Below are 20,350 nucleotides of genomic sequence, written 5' to 3' on the forward strand. Positions count from 1 at the left end.
AGAGAGGTGTACATAAAACAAAACAAAAATGAACACGTAAAAAGCATGTATGCATACACACAAAACAAAAAATGTAGACAACTAAAGGAAACAAATTGGTAAGCATACATAAAGAGTTAAAAGTATCTTAGTAAGCACAGTAGTGTATACAGAAGTTGAACTGTAATGTTGTACACATGAAACTTACATGATGTTCTAAGCCAATATTACCTTAATTAAAAAAAATACTTGGAAATCATAAGCCATGAATTACTGGTTTATGTAAATTTAACTCAGAACTCTAGAAGCAGACTAATTGTCAAAGAAAAGGTCTTGGGAAAAAGTTTGGCAAATAATGCATATTTATCAATTTTAAGTTAAAATGTTTAGTATATTAAAATAAAATAAAACTAGTAAGTAAGTGCTTAAATTTTTTTAAAAAAGAATTAAAAGTAGGTAATATTGGACTTCCCTGGTGGTGCAGTGGTTAAGAATCCGCCTGCCAATGCAGGGGACATGGGTTCGAGCCCTGGTCCAGGAGGATCCCGAGCCCTGGTCCAGGAGGATCCCACATGCCGCGGAGCAACTAAGCCTGTGCGCCACAACTACTGAGCCTGCGCTCTAGAGCCCACGAGCCACAACACTGAGCCCGCGTGCCATAACTACTGAAGCCTGTGTGCTTAGAGCCCGTGCCCGCAGCAAGAGAAGCCACTGCAATGAGAAGCCCGTGCACTGCAACGAAGAGAAGCCCCTGCTCGCCACAACTAGAGGAAGCCCACACACAGTAGCGAAGACCCAACGCAGGCAAAAATAAATAAATGTATTATACAGTAGGTAATATTACATAACATATTAATAAAAAAATGGAAAATGTAATAGCTCCATTCCCATTAGTACTAATTTTTCATTTATAAACTGCCATTAATGTTGCCTTTATTTAGAACATGATTGTTTTAAAGCTTTATATTTAATAAATAGTATCTAAGAGGTTCATAACATCAGTCCTTACTTCAATGGCTCTAAAATATTTTCCCATAGAATTTAACAACCATAAACGTGCCTACCTTATTCTTTAGGACTTCAACTCTTGTGAGCTGGAAAAAGGATACGGAGGGTTCACTGTAGAGAGTAGGAAAAGGTGGAGTGAGGTCTTGCCAAGGATTCCACTACGTCCAGGTTCACTTAAGATGAACGTAATAAATAAAAGACCTACACATTTTCTCCCTATTTAGAGAGCATTTGAAAATGCTGGAGCCAGACAGCATGCATTTTTGTAGTCAGTAGGGAAAAGACAGGGGTCAGTGAGGACTTAAACTGAAGTCACCATTTAAGAGTCATTTTCTCCAAAGAGTTTAAGGCATTTTCAAATATGTCTAAGTCCACAACTTGCACAGTGAGAGAAAGCATTTCTCTACGTTTCTTGAGAGAGCTACTACTTGGTTAATACAAAAACTATGCCTTACAAGCTTTGTTCATTTGATACCAGAGACACCCTCTGATTAAAGTTCTCATTTAATTCTAAACTAATCTAAATATGACTGAGATTTTAAGGAGTAAAATAGAATGACTTCTCTTTACAGCCTGGCTTGCTGGAATTTTCACAATCATATAAATGAAAAATTATTAAAATTATGGTGGTCAACTGCTCCCTTGATGTTGAAATTTCTTGGTATGTATTTGAGGGAGATAATAGATTGTGTTTTAACTGGTGCATCAATACAGTTGCCATGTTAGTGAAAGGGTAACACATAAAAATAATACTGTAAAGAGAAAAACCTACCAAAAATATTCCAGAATATTTTTGTAGAGAATATTGAGTAGAGTTCCCTGTGCTGTACAGTAGGTCCTTATTAGTTATCTATTTTATATAGTAGTGTGTATACGTCAATCCCAATCTCCCAATTTATCCCTTTCCCCCCAGTAACCATAAGATTGGTTTCTACAGCTGTGAGTCTATTTCTATTTTGTAAACAAGTTCATTTGTACCATTTTTTATTAGATTCCACATATAAGTGATATATATTTGTCCAATAAAACTTTTAAAAAGTCCCAACAGATTTTCTACCCTGGTGTCCACTGGTTAATTATATTCCACCTTGTTTCTATGCTAATCTATGAATTAATAAACCATAACTAATGATTTAGAAATTATCACACCATTTATGGGCAAAATGTACATCAAAAAGTTTTATCTTTAGTCACCAGAGAGCCTAAATTCACGACTGAAATTATTTTCCAAGACCTTCTTTGAAATTCCCATCAGTTTCATTTTAAATTTCCTAAGTTGCTATCTTTTCTGTCAATCATATACTGTTAGAATCTTCCTGTTTTATAAACTTTCAGCATTCCTCTCATCCCTATTCAATTATAAATTCACTATTTTGCATTCCCCCCGTTGACTGTAATTTACTGCTCATGCCTTCCATCCTTCCACTCGCAGAAGGCTCAAGAATTATTTATTGAACCCACCAGTATATCTAAATTTGTCAAATCAATTTTCTCTCTTATAGCCTGAAAAGGAGAGGCTGTTTATTTCAATCGATGCCTGCAAAAACAGCAGCTCGTGGAAACTAGTTAGAAGCAAATTCCCAAGTAACGCAGACTTGGCAGTATTCCATTACCTTTGATTATAAAAGGGCAAAATTAATGGGCAATTCATGAGGCTATGTGACAGAGAGGTGACAGGAAGTCACTACTATTCAAATGGTAGAAGTCAGGAGTTGTTTATAGTAGGTGCCATTTCAGCCTTTTTTCCATCATTATGTGAAAACAGTCAACTTTTGTGGCCAATTGAAATGGGCTTTTCCTTCCAGACCACTTTGTCACATCTCCTGTGTTTAGAAAATTAATCTTTAACGAATGCTAATCAAGTTTCTAATTATAATATCTTTATATTTAATGTCTGTGTATCAGATGAAAGGCAAACATTTTGGGGCCAGTCACAAAGGACATGAATAATTTCCTTAGAAGCTTATCTAATTAATTTTATTGCTCTATAATATCTTTAAATTTTGAACTCCCATCACTTCATTAATTTAGATAAAAGTGAATCTTCAGCATTTAACTATGACACTTGTGTCAAGCACTATAGGGTGCGGTAATTTCAGTTGTGTGCGTTCATCTAATACAGGTAATGAAAACACATTGGGGGATATTTTGGGGATATACGGCACCAGTTTATTGTTTGATTATATTTTATTGTTTTTCTCCTTGATTTAGCAGTTTCAAGAAATAAAGTAAATGTCTGGGACATTCATTTGCTTAAGAAAACAAAATTAAAACAAACCATAACTTCTCTTGTCAGTAAGCTTTATGCTAGCTTTTAAAATTATAAATCTCATCCAAAAATATTTCAGTGACTCGCCAGTGATCATATGATATAGCCCCTATGCTCGTGATCTTCTAACAATATTAAGTGATAGCTCCCAAACCTACATTACTTCTAACAACAGAAAAAAATTAGATGGTATTATTCTAGGGATCTGGGCCCCTGGATAGTTAACCACCACCCTGTCCCAGATCTTACAATAAGAGAAAGCATATATTACTTTAATGTTGAAAGTTATCCCAGAAAGAAGCTCATGGAGATTCTCTAGCCTCTATGCTTGAGTTTTACCACCTGCTGGCCATCTAGATCTAAGAGATAATTGCAGTTTCTTAAAACTGTGAGATTAAGAAAAGAGAAGAGAGAAGTTAAGAACATGTGCCTTGGCATAATTATCCTTTTGCCAAAATAGTGAGAGTAAAATCTGTATATGCATGTTTGCCTGTGGCGTGTGTGTGTTTGTGTGTGTTTGTGTGTGCAAGGCATGAGAAAGAGGGAAGACAAAGAATATCATATTTCGTAAACTTGGCCCAATCAACCATTTTCAGTGACTCTAACTCAGTAAGCTCAGCATTTTCTTCACTTCCCCAGGAACAAAATCATGTTTAAAGAGTACGACAGCTTTTTCTTATACCTGCAGTTTTCGAAGACAATGCATCTATTATTCACTGTTCAAGTCTATGTTGATCATTGTCTATGAATTGAATGCTTAACGAGACTGAAACATAATAGAAGGCTCCTCTAATCACTTATATACACAAGAGTTGGTCTAAGATATGGCACGGAAGAAATGAATGTTATGTAACTAACTAATCAATAGTCCTTAGAGTTGAAATACAGAGAATCACAAAATAAAATCAATCAACTAAAGAGACCTTGGGCAAAATCGAAGTATGAGGAAAAATATGGAATTTAAATGGTTCAGTTTCTCAGAGAGGCTTGCAGATTATTAGTGCAATTCTGAGAATATCAGTCGTGGTACAACCCATTAGATTTATCCAGCTTGATTTTTTATATTTGTACTCAAACTTCAAAGAGTGGTCAAACTTGAAATAAAAATTTATAACAAGCCTATAAGCATTCTTGAGGAAATGGCAGTGATTAGTTACCTTACCAGTAAACAAACAACAAGCAAATATACTTTGTTTTAAACTTCATCAATATAATACTGTGAAAATGACTCATGTTTGGAAGGCCAAAACTACATTTCGGAGTCTTGGAGTTAATTTTTGAGTCATATTGGTAAAGGCATGTAGCCCTGTGCATATCAGTCTCCACGTCAGTAATCCACAACGTGGGGATCACATTACCTATTGCATAGCTCTTCAGTAAGGACTGAATGAGGTGATTCTGTGAAATATCTTGCACTGTACATAGTGCACACTGAATATGCACGGTGCTGATGTTTCCAATTATAAAAGGTGAAGTCTAAGATACACTTGACTATGTGCCCAATATGATCTGGGCACTTCTAATTCTTCTCATATAATGTGTATAACAGTTCTGTAAATAAGGTGTCAAGGTCTTGAGTTTCAGTGTCCTCAGGAATAAAAATGAGCTTCAATAACATGTTCAGAATCATGTTGCTAGTGGGAGGCAAAGATGGGGCTCCAAACATTTGTTTCCTGCAAACACGGATTCCCTTTTTTACTCTTCAGCAGCTGCTATTCAGCTCATGGTCAGACTAGAAAAGAGATGTAAATCTTTAAGGACATAATCAGACCTTATTTCAAATACCTTATAACTCATTTATCTACCTGATTCAAGTAGATAAAGGGTAGAATGTAAGTTTCTTGTCCTCAGAGTCATGTGTTACACTTTTTAAAATTTTCCCTTCCACTGAAACTAGGGAGCTGCATGCCTCCTCTCTGAATGGGAATGAATTATTTCATTAGACATAAGACAGTAAAAGAAAAAGAACATATTAGGTAAAAGAAAAAGGACATTTAAGGCCACTGGTGTGATTTTTGGGAATTGAGATTTTTGTTCCATTACTGAGGTGGTTGGAATTCCAAAGGCTAATACTCATCCATCCATAGTTAATCAAATTAGAATATTGGAGAATAGCCATGGTAGTTAAATTCCAATCTTGTAGCATTGCCAGTGGGGTTAACCAACTATAAAATTGTAACATGGCTGTGATTATTTGGCATGTGCTTTCAAACACTTTTATATGTAATGAAAAAAATGAGTATTTGAAGGTTTCAGAGGTCTGAATTTAACCAATTGTCAAAAAGAAGAAGAGTCTGATATATCAAATACAAGTCTGTTTCTTCATACTCAAAAGCCAAAGATTTTTCCCCTCCTAGCTTGCTTATAAATATTCAGTGCCACAGAAACACAAATAAATAATTGGCCATTTTCAATGCATTCTGTGTAATTGACAAGCAATCAAAAGATTATTGCATGGTACAGTCAGAGTCAAATGGTACTGCATTTATTAGAAATGAAAAATCATCATGTGGGCCAAGTCAGCAATGTATTAATGGGCCAGATTTCTGTGCATGCATATTTGTGCGTGTATGCGTGTGTGTGCACGTGTGTGTGTGTGTGTATAATTTTTTAAATTTAAGGACTTAAGGCTTAAGGATTAAGGTCTGTGCTACTGGAATTGACCTGGAAAGATTAAAAGATTATTATCTGTTTACACTGATGAAAATCTTTATGAAAATGACATATTAAAATAACTTGGGCTTATCTTACCCAAAAAGATCCCAAGGTCAATTTTGAATAAAAAATAAAATTCATAAAAGATATGATTCCCTTTCTTTAAGATTATCCCTTTTATCAGTATTAAAGATGCCTTCTCAACAACTGATTTGGTTCTAGCCTTTTTTCAGGTTTTGATGTTCATCTTTAATATATAGTCAGTCGAACAAGTAACGGTGCAGAAATGGGCTGTCTACCCAAGATAAAGAAAGAGATAAATCTTTGTTGCAATACAGCATTCTTTTCTTTTGTACAATGGGCTTTTTCAATAAAATAAAGCTTTCTTCATCAAGGAAACCTCTTTTCATTTATTCAGAGATGGTCTTTATCAAGCTAAGCTCCAGCAAATGGTGTTTGGAATAATAATTTATACTTTTTTTTAAGCAGCCAAGCACTTGCTATTTTTCCTTGCTGAATGGTCAGATTCCATAATCACCATGTTGAAAACACCCTAATTAAGGGAAGTTGAAACAGACACACAAGCTTTCAAGAAGAAAGTTGAATTGCACATTAAAATGCAATATCCTCAATGCTGATGTTATTTTTTCCTTCCCATAGGGAACCACAGTCAGATATCCCGAGTACCTGTTGCTATTAAAGTGCTGGATGTCAATGACAACGCCCCTGAATTCGCATCCGAATATGAGGCATTTTTATGTGAAAATGGAAAACCCGGCCAAGTAAATATCTCCATGTTGTTAATGCTGAATATGTTTGTATACAGCTGTCTCATATTTGATTAACCTGCATTATAGTGTGCACTTGCATCATTCACAATCTGCAAAGTCATAGGCAAGAAACATCCAAACGGGAACAGAGAGGGAGTATTCTTCTTTCAGAGATGTTCATTCTCTTCCTACTTATGACCAAATTGGCTCCTGAAGCGGAATGGCCTGCTGTGCCATGAACCCTGAGCCAAAAAACTATCTTAAAATATCTCGGGGTGTGGATGATCACAGGGGAGGTCTTAGAGTGATGGGGCCAAAATTTTAACCTTCAAACGATGGAAAGTGAGGGAAAAGCCCATGGGAAGGCATGTTTGTTTCACATCAAATGTAGAAATAACACATAACATTGGAACCCTAGGAAGACCAATTGCAGGAAGTGAATTTTTAAATCTGTAAAGGTGTAGCTGCATTTAGATAGACATAATGTGAACAACATGTTTTAGACATGCAAGTAAAGCATCTGATAATTGTGTATTGATGTGTATTGATGGAACTTTTTTCTTTTAAACTGTCTTATGTAGCTTAGATAGGACAATGCAGACACAGAGAGAGAGACGGGGAGAGAGGAAGGAAGGAAGGGGGGAGGGAGGAAGGAGGGAGAGAGTTAAGAAAGAAGAACGAAAACAAAACCTGCTATACTCTGAATGTCAAAATGGAAATAGTCTATGTAAAGTTCTAAAAAACACAAATGTAATAGACTTATTTTAACAAGGTGCCAAAGTACTGTATGTTTAAGAAATTTATCGTTTTTCAACTTCCTAATTTATTTCTGGATGGTGACATTTTAATTTAAATAAACAGCAGCTGACAGCATGACACTGGAGTTGTTAATCCAACTATTCTTGTGCCTCACGTGGGTGTTAGGAATTCAACTTACTATATGCCGAGCAGTTTACCTGACAAGAGTCAGATTTCTTCCACCTAAGAAAGGAATAGAACTGTGGCTCTATACTTTTATTTAACTCTTACAAAAGATCAAGTTGCTACTCTCCTATAAAACAGTGGGCATTTTCCCCTAGACTACTCTCCTGTATCTGAAGGATTGGCATTGTTTCCATCTACAAAAAAAAGATACACATACATGTGCACACATACAAAGTAAAAGCTAAAATTCTAATAATAAAATTGAGTAATTTTAAACACTTAGACATCATAAATGTCGTTATAATCAAAACATTCACCTTCAGCAGTCATATGCCAAAGGTGACCTCTTTTTAAAAATAATATTCTAACATTAGTTTCAATGTTTCTTAATTTCATCATGTCGAATTGCCCTCTATCGGTCTTATCTTTTGAGTGTTTTTATTTGTGATCCTTTGAGGATGGAGTGTATATATACTTGGCAGCAAATATCATTTAGCTAAGTTGGTGAATGCAGTTGGTGGAGAGAGTCTGATCAAAATATATGCAGGTCAGTTTCAAGGATACGGTTGTGTGGGCCAGATTGTTGCTGGGGTAATGTAGCCAATCACAGAGTTATAAGCCAGACATTTTTGATCATAGAGAAACTGTCAAATGCTTTAGAATTTAAGTAAAACTCCACTGTTCATGCAAAACTCATCACACAAGTTCAGAGAGTCAATGGCATTGATATTTCAAAAATTACACATTGGCTTCACTTGTGATATTGACATGCATGCCTTTGGACCTCCTGGAATCTGGAGGTTTACCCTGTGGATTTTGACTGTTTCCAAGGTTTTAATGATTCCTCAACAGTTTTTATCCTCCGAAAAAAATGCATTGTTTCATCCCCTTTCCTATGCGAGATCAAAATAAAAAAAAAAAGTTGATTCTTTGTTTTATGATTTTTGCAAATCAACCTGAATGACTCATTCTGTGAAAAAATGTTTATGTTGTGTGTGTCCACTGCACTATCTTATCCTCAAATGAATCTATTTAGGCATGTTTATTAGAGTTCATATTTACATGAAGATAATCAGATCTTTGTCTGTTCAGCATAATTTTTGGACATATGGCTGACTGGTTGATACACACACAGTTGTTCAAATAGCTCCTGAATTCCTTGAATCCTTTGTGCTAGTCAGAACTCATGTTTGATTCATTATATCATTCCTAAGTCACTTTTAATAGCTCAAGTATCTCATTTTTATATTTAACATTTTCCCAAATTCATTTTTGTTATCCACACTAAATAGCGTTCACTTATATAAGTTCAACATAGATACACTTTCAATCATGTCTCATAATACCATACAAATGGCTGACTCACTTTGAAATTAGAATATTCATTATCACATTCATGCAAAACAAATGTCAAAGACTGAATTAGCACTAAATTCATAGTCATCTCAATATTTTTCAACAATTAATGTCTGCTTTATAACAGCCTAAGAGAAAGGAGTGCAGGTGGCTTTGAAATGTCTAGTTTGCCTGGAAGATATGGATTTAAGGCTAAACTCGAGGGGGTCAGCTTCCTGGGAGATGATGCAGCTGAAAATCATTAGCAATAATCAAGCACAAGCCGTTAAAAAAACTCAATCCGTAAAAAATCTTCTGGATTGAGTGAGGCTTTGTAAAGAGTTCTTTAAAACATCTCACAAAATGAAAACCAGTATCAACATGAACGTAGGGAATTCTACTGCACTTGACTCTTTTCCGCTGGACTCATTTAAACAAAGAGTCCAAAAAAAAAAGAAAGAAAAGAAAAAGAAAGAAGGGAGGCCACCTTCCTCTAAGATAGATCTCTAGTTCATGGTACATCTGTGTTAAATTGGCATAGGTTTACTCTGAAAGTAGAACTGGAAGTCCTGTCTCTTCCTCCCACCTTCCCACAATTCTGAAGTAAAAGATGACATTTTCTTGAATTGGTTCCCTTAAGAGAGTAACAACCACCCATGACAAAGAGAGTTCACAGTCAATATTATAAAAACTCAACGGGAATCCCTTTTGATTAGAATCCTTTTAAATAATCCCTCCACTTCAAAATTAGATGTTGATGTGGTATTTTCTGATGGCTAGTTACTCTTATTTAAAACAATTTTCCCCCAATAGTTACAGGTAATTTATCTTAAGTTAAAAGTTATAAGGTGACGTATACCTTTAGTCTCCAATTCAATAATGCCATGATAGAGTCATCTACAAATTACTTGGCCCTCAGTTTAACAGGATGAATAAAAAGATTCTCTCCACTTGCTCCTCTTTAATGACCAAAGCAGAAATGAGCGTATGGGTTGAGGATTTCAAAATTAGAAGGCAAGATATCTGAAAGTTCATGTGTCTAATAGGATGATAGGTTTTGATCAGACAGTAGATATTTGTCGAACACAAACTGTATGCCAAGACTTGGCTGGGTACTGGGAATTTAGTGGCAGACAAACATCAGTCTTTTTCCCTCATAGAGTTTTCCCTCTGGTAGGCACTTGAGAAAATTAGATGTGGTAGAATTGCAAGAAAATACCTCAAATCCTCTGGGCAGAAAGGAGGTTGAAGAGATGAGAGGAAATGGAACTATCTTAATGAAAAGACTGCTTAGTATAGGACGCATTCCACAAGAGATAGGAAACATCTATCAAGTGCTGAAAAGGAGTCAGCTGGGGATAAACCAGGTTCTGTCTGAAGAGCATGGTACTCTGGTGGGATGGGTGGAGGACCAGGTAACAGCTCCTTCAGGAGAAACCAGTATCTTCCTTCACTATGATAACACCATACTCAAAACCAAACATGAAAGAGAAATAGAGAACATCAGTGACCAGTGTTGGACAGAGGGCCTTCCATAACTCTGTCCTACATCTTGTCTCCTCAGTAGGGTCTTTCTAAGATTTCAGGTGCTTACCTCTTGCTTACCATACATACAGAATTAGGGTAATGTGCTCCAGATGGTTCACTGACACAGGGACTGAACTGAAAATACTGTGTTTCCAGGGGTGACTCAAGGCCTCTTGTTTAGTCTCAGAGAATATTTATTGTTTGAGAATTAGTTAGCAACCGACCTCTTCAGCTATTTTTCCTTCAGGAAGGAGCTTCCCCTGTTACTATAAATAAATCTAGTGGAGTATAATTTGAGCTTCATCACCATCTGTAGAAGTCGAGATGTTCTATTTAGCATCAAGTTAATTATGTCTGGGTTAAAAACATACCTTGGTTTATCTCTTTTAATCCCTTCTATCTCTGACCAATACTGCAGCAATATGAAGTTTGCTTATCCTGGGAATATCACAGGTCAAAAAAGATAATAGCCCATACTTATAGATACATATCTAGCCAATGCTTGTCATGTAGTAGTGGATATCCACAAAATTTTAGAATGATTCTGACTTAGCAGTGACAAATATTTCAATAATTAGTTTCTCAGATATTACCATGGAAACACTTGTTTTATTCACAGACACAGAGTGCACAAATGAAAAATCATTTATTTATTGAACAGTATTTATTGTGTATCTACAAGATGCTAAGTATTGTAATATGACCTGGGGAGACAATGTGAAAAGAACAAAGAAAGTGTTCTCTCCAATGGAACTGAATGAGGAAGATGGATAATAAAAAAACATAGAATGAGTCAATAATATAAATTTTGAAAACTGAGTTGAAGAAAACTACACAGTATAGACAGAAGAGAACAAAGAAAAAGCGGAGATCTACTTTACGTAGTGTTGTAAAGAAAGTTACTTTTTAAAGGGATATCATTTAGGCTGAAACTGAACGAAAATGAGAAAGGGTAGTCATACAAGAAGTGGAAACAAGAGCCTTCTAGCCAACAGAATAAGCTTGTGCAAAGACCCTGAAGGGAGAAAAACCTTGGTTTATTTGAAAAATTGAAGACATCTGTGGCTGAGTATAATAAGAGTAATAAGCAAATGTAATACGAGTGCAAGAATGAAATTGGACAAAAAGAGTATTATGTTTGAATAAAATCCATATACACACATGCAGACGCGTGCACCTGCAATTAAATAGGAAGAGCATCTAGAAGGTTGTAATTGCAAAAGATAATGGTAGCCTGGCCTAAGGTGCTGGCAGTGGAGGTGGAGAGAGGTGACCGGGGAGGCTGCATGCTTCCATGAATGAAATAATACATACAGACATCTAACATGCAATCAACATCACCGTTCTGGGAGTTTGGTGTTGCAATGACATTTTACAGATATGGGGGCTGAGGCTGATAAAAGAGTAAGGGTCTTAACTAAGGCCATGAAAAGTAGGAAAGATGGGCTTCAAAGTCTATTCTTGGAGGTGCCCCAGTCCCTGTACTTTCTAGGATTTCACAATGCTTCCCAAGGAGCAGACTTTGAAATGCCATTGCCTGTGTGACACACTTTTTAGAAAAATAGTAATGAGAATAAGATTCTGATCAAGAGTGAGCACTTTTCAAAAGAAAAAAAAAAAAACAAACTCCTGTGATCAATAACACACTCTATTCAAAAGCGTTCCACATAATAAGAAAAGTAGAATTATCCCTTGATAAATAGCAGCAATAAACGAGTTTGCTACCATATTTATATATATTTTTAGTTTCTGTTGGTCTTTTTCTAATAAATGTGAAACAATGAAATGAAATTATGGCATTTTATAACACTCATGAAACAATAAATATAGGAGACTTAATTTTAACTTTCCTGCCGGAGGGCATCTTTCAGAATCTATCTGCATACACAAGAGAGAGACAGGATTGATTTTAGAACAGATGAAATTGATGGCCTCAACAAAATGCATAAAATATGATTTTCATTTTACTTTAGGTGAAGTAAGGGGAAGGCAGATTAGTGGAATGTATAAAACAATATTTGAAGAATTCACATGTAAAAAAGCATTTCGAGAGAATCATTAATAGAAGTATAACTTTTAGAGTGCAATTTTGACAGAGGGGGAAAAGCTAAAAGAAAAAGGCAAAAAAGTTTAAAAAAACTCAGAATTTTTGAAGGTTTGAAGGTTTGAAACTAGCACAATCTAAGTCTGAGTCACAGCTCTGCCATCTACTAGTTTTGTGACCTTGGGTCTTAACTGCTGTTAGTTTAAACTCTCACATTTTAGAAATATCTAGCTCAATATCAAGTGCTCAATAAATAATTGTAATTATTAGTAGTATATATTTTAACTAGTTTCATAGTTTCAAAAGCAAAATATTTTATTAGTATTGTCTTTGTTGTTTTTATTGCTGTTATTGTTATATATTTATGATCCTTGATTTGGAGCAAAACACTATAAACAATGCCTAAATGGGTCAATATAAAAGAGGACAGTCTATTTCCCTGTATTGGAATAACTCTTCCTCTGATAATTTACAAGTGTATTTGTCAAGAGTGAAGAAAGGGCTTGTACTTCATTCCTCCCCATATGAATTTGTGGGCTAATATAATTATTTTTTTTAAGTACAGCAGAATCAACTTCCAGGAACACATACAATCTAAATCTTTTTTGAAGTCATGTTTGCAGCCTCTATATGCTTTGACTGAACCTCTTGTATGATTCCAAATCCACATGCTTTATTCTGGCCCTTCGCCTAAATATTAGGATTGATGATCCACAGAAAAAACAATGGCATAAAGGATTGTTTACAAACCTTGGGTTGTTACTGACGTTCTCTCTTCATTTTATTTTCAACCTACAAGTTAGTAAATAAGAATTTAGATGGAAGCGTGGTATGCACATGTGTATGCTTGTTTTTATTTGTTCATGGAAGCCATGGTGATGAGCACGTCTTTCTCAAGAAAGTAAAAATGACACTAGCTATGAGGAGGTTTTAGTCATATTAGGCTTTGTGTTAGTGACATAAATTGGGTAAGATCTGGTACCGAGAGAAGCTGATGTATTGTTGGAAGGGCAGAGATGCAGATGGAATTAGTGCTATAACCACCAAGCTATGTAGATACAACACCTTCAAAAGGAGATTACAGAGGTCTCCGGGCCTTTAAGACTTATATTCTAGAGGGTAGCGTGTCTTAAAGTGACAGCCTGAGAAACACTTTTAGGGTATAGCATGTCGGTATATGGTATGGTGTGTGGTGTGTCTGGGTGTGTGTGTGCACATGTTTTTCCCAATAAGATTGGGAACCACTGTATTAACCGAAATTAAAGAACATTATCTTCTACTGGTTTCGTTTCACTGTAAGATCCCCTTGCATTTATAAATACATATGAATCCCCAAAGGGCTAGAACCAAATGGTCTTGGGCATTTACCAAACATAGCTGATTATAAAATCTTTTGAATTTCCTTCAGAGAAAACTATACAACTAGTGGCAAATGGAAGCCAGCTGGAAAAATCTTGCTTAAGAAGAATAAACAATAGGATGCATTTTCAGCCTAGGAAGTAATGTTTATGATATTAATGAGGCATCAGGAAATATTCCTGTGAAGTTGTGTAGTGGAAGATGGAGAGGAGGTAAGACTAAAAAGGCAGTTGAGACTTCTAAATTGTGTTAAAAACTGTGGACTTTACTAATGAGGTTTTCAAAGCACAGCAAGTGATGGAGTAATTTTTCAAAAATATTGATCATTTCAGAGATGCACAAAATACAGATGAAATATGCAGAGACAAGCAAAAGAAAATAAGAAACAGGAGAAACTGGAAAATTCAAACTTTGTGTAAATACATCCTTTAAGAGTCCTTGCTTTGTATCATTTTACCTTAACTTAGTTACAGTAAAGGGAAAGGGACTGTAAAAGAACGAAACTGAGGAAAATGTCAGAAGTTGTGTGGTGGATTAATGAAGGCACAGGCCCCAGATGTCTACCGAGAGGACTGAGGACTTCACTTAGTGTTTAAAAGAAACATATACAATCTAATCTACATTCTCCTGTTGTGTTTTCTATAGGTCAGACCTCTAAGATACATGCTCTAAGTAGCCGCCTAATACTTTTTAAAGACAAAGACATATTCATGCAAAGAAACGTGACATGGGACAACACTTTGGGGAGGAAAAGAAAAATCTTGATAGAAACTGGATTGCCTTACAAATTATAAAAAAAGTATCCAGGAACTGTCCACTAAATGGATAGGAGCAGTGCTCAATTTGAACTATGTTACACAGTTTTGAAATAACTGAGGATAATTGGGTCATGTGGGTTTTCATATAGTTTCCTCAAATTCCTGTATGTCCTCCTTTTTCAATGTTATCATTGGTATAACTTGATTTCTCTTGTAGACAAAATTTGTATTTGCAAAGACGGCTCTTTCAGGGGATGGCTCTTAGCCTATTTTGTTTTGTTCCCTTCAGTTATGGACACCATTGATAATCTGATAAAAGCTCTGGACTTTTCCTTCATATATGTGCATATATAAATAATTTCATACAATTTTACTTTCATGTATCATCTTTTCCTTCCTCAAGTTGAAGACTACTGCTCTAAGAAATAGAAGCTAGTATTTCAGGAATGTTTACATTGGTAACCAGAAATAAACTATCAATAATAGGCAAAAGAATGAATAGAAAACCAAAAAATATGCTGTACTGCCTTTGATGTATCCTCACTCTCTTTCCACCACCTTCAAAATCAAAAGGGAACCTTAATATCCATAAAGCAAAGTACATGAATGTCAAGAATGGATAAGTTCATCTTTATGCACTCTCCAAAATATTGGAAGTCTAAGCCCCAATTTAACTAAGTACACGTGCGGAAGATATGAATGCCAACAAGATTTTGAGGCAGTCTGACATGCGGAGCAGGAAGATGTAGGGAGTTTGTTACCTAATTTACTTGGGATCAGATGTTACAATGTCTTTGATGCACTAGCGTTCTGATAAATCTCTTCATACCTACCTCTCAAAGTTACAAAAGAATTAGTAGTGATGCTAAAACATGCCTGACATGATTATTTATTCATCCATTCATTTATTCATTTAGACAATACTTATTAAAAAGCTACTATGTGCCAGACACTGTTCTAATAGCAGTGAGGGGGGGGGGAAAACCCAACCATCATTTAAAAAAAAAACAAAGAAAAATAACTACAGGAACTCACAGGGGATATTCTAATAGATTCCAAGAGAGTTTTAAGGTTATCAACAGATCAGATAATCAGAAATGTGTTTGTTTGTTGGCTGCTTGCCTTTTGAAAAGTTAATAATGACAGTGAAACCTACTACTATTAACTTCTTTTGAGTTACTATAAAAATCTAAAATAATGTTTAATAAACTATATTAATTAAAGCGATCTGAGGTTTAGCATTATTGATAAACAATGAATAATTTTTTAAAAAAGAGTCAGAATTACGATATGGCCGACAGTTCTAAAAAAAAATTTCTTTTCAGTTTTACGCTTAGGAAGGTCATTTGATTTCAAATCAGTACTCTCAAGAAATAGATCAGAGTCTGCTCCCATGGAAATTCAAGTATGGCCTTGAAATTCATTTCCTTATGCCCAATCTCAGATATGCTTTGTTTTTCCGATAGAGAAGTATATTAGCTTTTACCTTCCCTTGAAATTAATCCACAATAAATTATCAAGCGTTAGATTTTTCAACTGCATCCTAACTTTATTGCTAGAAAGGAAAATATTTACGCTAAATGCTGTATATTTACTAGTAAAAATCTATGACCTCTTCAGAAATTTTGATATCATTTTCATGAAATAGTTGTCCAATTACTTAAAAATCAGCTGATGTCCAAGTAGCTCACAGTGGGAAATGCATGCAGTTTTCATTTGCCATCAACTCAGTGTACCTATAACATCTGCTTGTGTGGAGGTGCACTTCCTTGAATAAATCTATTCTTTTTCTCCTGTTGTTTAAAGCCAAATGTGTTCAGATGTCATTACATCAATGAAAATTTCAGCCTTTTAAATGTGGGTAACTTAACGCATTTTAATAGCATAAAGTCCTTCAAGTGATCTACCAGGCATCTACTCTCAGAGAAAACGATCAGACAGTGGCCACTGCATTAAAATAAAATGAAGTGTCAAAAATGGTTTAAACCAAAGTCTTAACCATAGCTAGTTCATAGGATATTTGGAAGTTAATTTAAAGATTCACCATTTCATCACTTTTTTCCCAACACGTCATGCACTGATTTTGATGTAAACTTGACAGTACAAACTCTTCTAATGAACAGTAATAAGAGATCTATGGACACCAATCTTCTCCCTTGACTCAAAAGAGTGGATCCCAGACTTAAGCATGCATCAGAATCACCTACAAGACTTTAAAATGCAGATTTCTAGGCCCTGTCCCAAGACTTTTTGGTTCAGCAAGCTCAGAAATTGCATGGCTAACAGATTTCCTGACTTAAATAAATGGTGGAAAAAATATTTATTGCAGATGTAATATTTAGACCAAACTTCTGAGATGTGGTATGACAGGTGATTATACTCATTTACTTCAGGTAAGCTAAATTATTGCCTCTTTTGTTTTGGTTGTGAGAGCGTAACATGTAGATTCACTCGCCAGCACGTATGAGTCTTTTTCATGCAGATGACTTAGAAATGGTATTGCTTGTAGGAGCTCTAGCCATTAAATACACGTTAAGAATGCTCTTAGTTACGAATGATTCCCACCCCAGAATACAAGACATCCTCTTTTTTTTTTAGCGATGTTGAGCATCTTTTCATGTGTTTTTTTAAAATATCTTTATTGGAGTATAATTGCTTTACAATAGTTTGTTAGTTTCTGCTTTATAACAAAGTGAATCAGCTATACATATACATATGTTCCCATCTCTCTTCCCTCTTGCGTCTCCCTCCCTCCCACCCTCCCTATCCCACCCCTCTAGGTGGTCACAAAGCACCGAGCTGATCTCCCTGTGCTATGCGGCTGCTTCCCACTAGCTATCTATTTTACGTTTGGTAGTGTATATATGTCCATGCCGCTCTCTCGCTTTGTCACAGCTTACCCTTCCCCCTCCCCCTATCCTCAAGTCCATTCTCTAGTAGGTCTGTGTCTTTATTCCCGTCTTGCCCCTAGGTTCTTCATGTCCTTTTTTCCCCCTTAGATTCCATATATATGTGTTAGCATACGGTATTTGTTTTTCTCTTTCCAACTTACTTCACTCTGTATGACAGTCTCTAGGTCCATCCACCTCACTACAAATAACTCAGTTTTGTTCCTTTTTATGGCTGAGTAATATTCCATTGTATATATGTGCCACATCTTCTTTATCCATTCATCTGTCGATGGACACTTAGGTTGCTTCCATGTCCTGGCTATTGTAAATAGAGCTGCAATGAACATTTTGGTACATGACTCTTTTGAATTATGGTTTTCTCAGGGTATATGCCCAGTAGTGGGATTGCTGGGTCATATAGTAGTTCTATTTTTAGTTTTTTAAGGAACCTCCACACCGGTCAGAATGGCCATCATCAAAAAGTCTACAAACAATAAATGCTGGAGAGGGTGTGGAGAAAAGGGAACCCTCTTGCACTGTTGGTGGGAATGTAAATTGATACAGCCACTGTGGAGACATCCTTTCTTTGTTTGCTCTTTTTCTTCACATGCGCTCACACACTTCAGGAATGATTTCTTCAACAGGTGCACTTGGGAATAGAAGTTTTTTTTTTTTTTTTTTTTTTTTTTTTGCGGTACGCGGGCCTCTCACTGCTGTGGCCTCTCCCGCTGCGGAGCACAGGCTCCGGACGCGCAGGCTCAGCGGCCGTGGCTCACGGGCCCAGCCTCTCCGCGGCATGTAGGATCCTCCCGGACCGGGGCACGAACCCACGTCCCCTGCATCGGCAGGCGGACTCTCAACCACTGTGCCACCAGGGAAGCCCTAGAAGTCTTTTTGAAACAAAATTGGGTAAAGGGAGAAGATGATGCTACATGTGCTCACAAGGAACTTTTCCCCCCTTTGTTCTTCATAACTGCCTAAAAGAAGGCTCAAGTCAAATTATTCTGTTAAATATTTGTACATGTAGGTTGTCTATAAAAGAGTCATCTGTGTTTCAGTTTTTCCCCTTGTACTTTAATTCTTTCTTCTTTATAAAACTAGAAGCCCAAGGAATCTCTCTGCACCTAAATGTCAAGGCAAATATGCTAGCTGTTTAGATATAGTAAATATAATTGCTTTCCCACCTAATCTGATGGAAGCGAGGCCCGTTTGTGTAACATCTAAGTTGTTACACTTATCAATGTGCTATGTCATGAATAAATGGTAGTGACCTTAAGAAAAAATAATAAATAATAATGATGATGACTAATACTCATTGAACAGTTACTAGGAACCAGACACTGTATTAACAGATTGACATGAATTTACATAAAGAATTAAAACGACCCTATGAGAAAAGTATTCTTTTATTTAAAATTTAGAAATACTGAGTTTCAAAGAGTTAAGTAAATCCCTCCATTTCATGCAATGAGTAAAGGATAAGGCTATGACTTCTGTCAAGGCAGCTCAGAGTCCATCAACTTAATGACTATCTCACTGTCTCCACCATGAGTTATATTTTGTGCTATTTTTTGTTATATTGTTACTCAAGCTAAGTACAGTTATAAGACATTTCACAAGGTCTTTAACAGGAGTAAAACACCTACAAAGTAGGAATATGTTCCATTTACAAAAATGGAGAAATAGAAAATGAGAGAAGTTATTTCATTTATGCCCCAAATAACCTTGATGCACTGCTTATCGTATAGCATGTGGGTGATAACAACGCAAAACTTCACAGCTATTGAAAATGTTCTTAAATTGTGGTGATATCTTATTTAGGTGATAAGTTACAAGGCAATGATGTCTCTTTCTCACAAAGAAGTGATCCATTTTTTTCTCTTTAATGACACTGACAAAGTTCAGTGGCACATAATTGTTTAAACTGACACAACATTAGGCATCATAATTCTCTAAATTTCACAAACCTGAGAGTACTTCCCTGTTAATTTTTTATGGTAAATCTGATTATACCCTTGACTATCATGCTTCATGGGCATTTTTTTTTGGTAGAAATTATGTTGTAACTATTTACAGTAGTAGTTTAAGCTATAATTTTTACTACATTAGCTGTTGCCCAGTGTTTCATATGGAAGTTATTAATATCACAGACTCATAAATATGAATTATTAAGCTAATTCTCTGACATCCCAAGGAACAACTTAGCACTAAGTTAATGCAGCTTTGCAACTGAAATAAGCACATTCAACTGGCACCAATTCTGAGTATGTGTATCTATCCAAACAGTTCTCTGCACGGTGGTAATTCTTCTAATCCCTATAATTTATTCATCTCAGGATACACTCCAAGGCATTGTTTGCATGTGTTATCCACTAGCTTTAAAAACAGTATTCATTATTGGGAGGGAAGAGATGCAACTCTTCAGAAAGGTTTGTGGCAGTGATGTTTGTGCCGAGGAACATTCTATTTGCAAACACTTGTAACCTAATGAGTAAAATGAAAGAGGAGTTGTGAGGATTCAAGATTTAAGTACTTTACCTCCAACATCCTCCCAAGAGCCACACTACAATCACTGTAACAATTCCAGATTTCATTCTTGAAGCCCGTACATACTCAAAGTGGAAAGAAGCCTGTAATTGCCCAGTGGAATTTTCAAATACCCTTAAATTTGCCATTTCAAGCCACAGATACCAAATGGACACAAAAGTAGTGACCCTAATTTTCATCAGTTTATCAAAGCTAGGTTTTAAAGTGATGAATGTTTCTCCTTATTCTTGGTGTGAACCATCCATAACAACTTAGAAAACTGAAAAATATTCCTTGGACCAAAG

General features: G+C 35.8%; 1 protein-coding gene across 1 annotated transcript in view; it reads left to right on the plus strand.

The window, feature by feature from the left end:
- The window catches only part of CDH8 (cadherin 8), a 386,699-nt gene that overhangs the window by 309,126 nt on the left and 57,223 nt on the right, over positions 1–20,350 (plus strand). The window contains exon 9 of the mRNA XM_027119709.1: positions 6,572–6,693. Within this exon, the coding sequence (XP_026975510.1) occupies positions 6,572–6,693 (122 nt within the window). The remainder of the gene's footprint in view (positions 1–6,571; positions 6,694–20,350) is intronic.

This window comes from Aethalodelphis obliquidens, unplaced genomic scaffold, assembly GCF_003676395.1.
Source record: "Aethalodelphis obliquidens isolate GAN/ISIS:26980383/991018 unplaced genomic scaffold, ASM367639v1 scaffold20, whole genome shotgun sequence".
Lineage (NCBI taxonomy): Eukaryota > Metazoa > Chordata > Mammalia > Artiodactyla > Delphinidae > Aethalodelphis > Aethalodelphis obliquidens.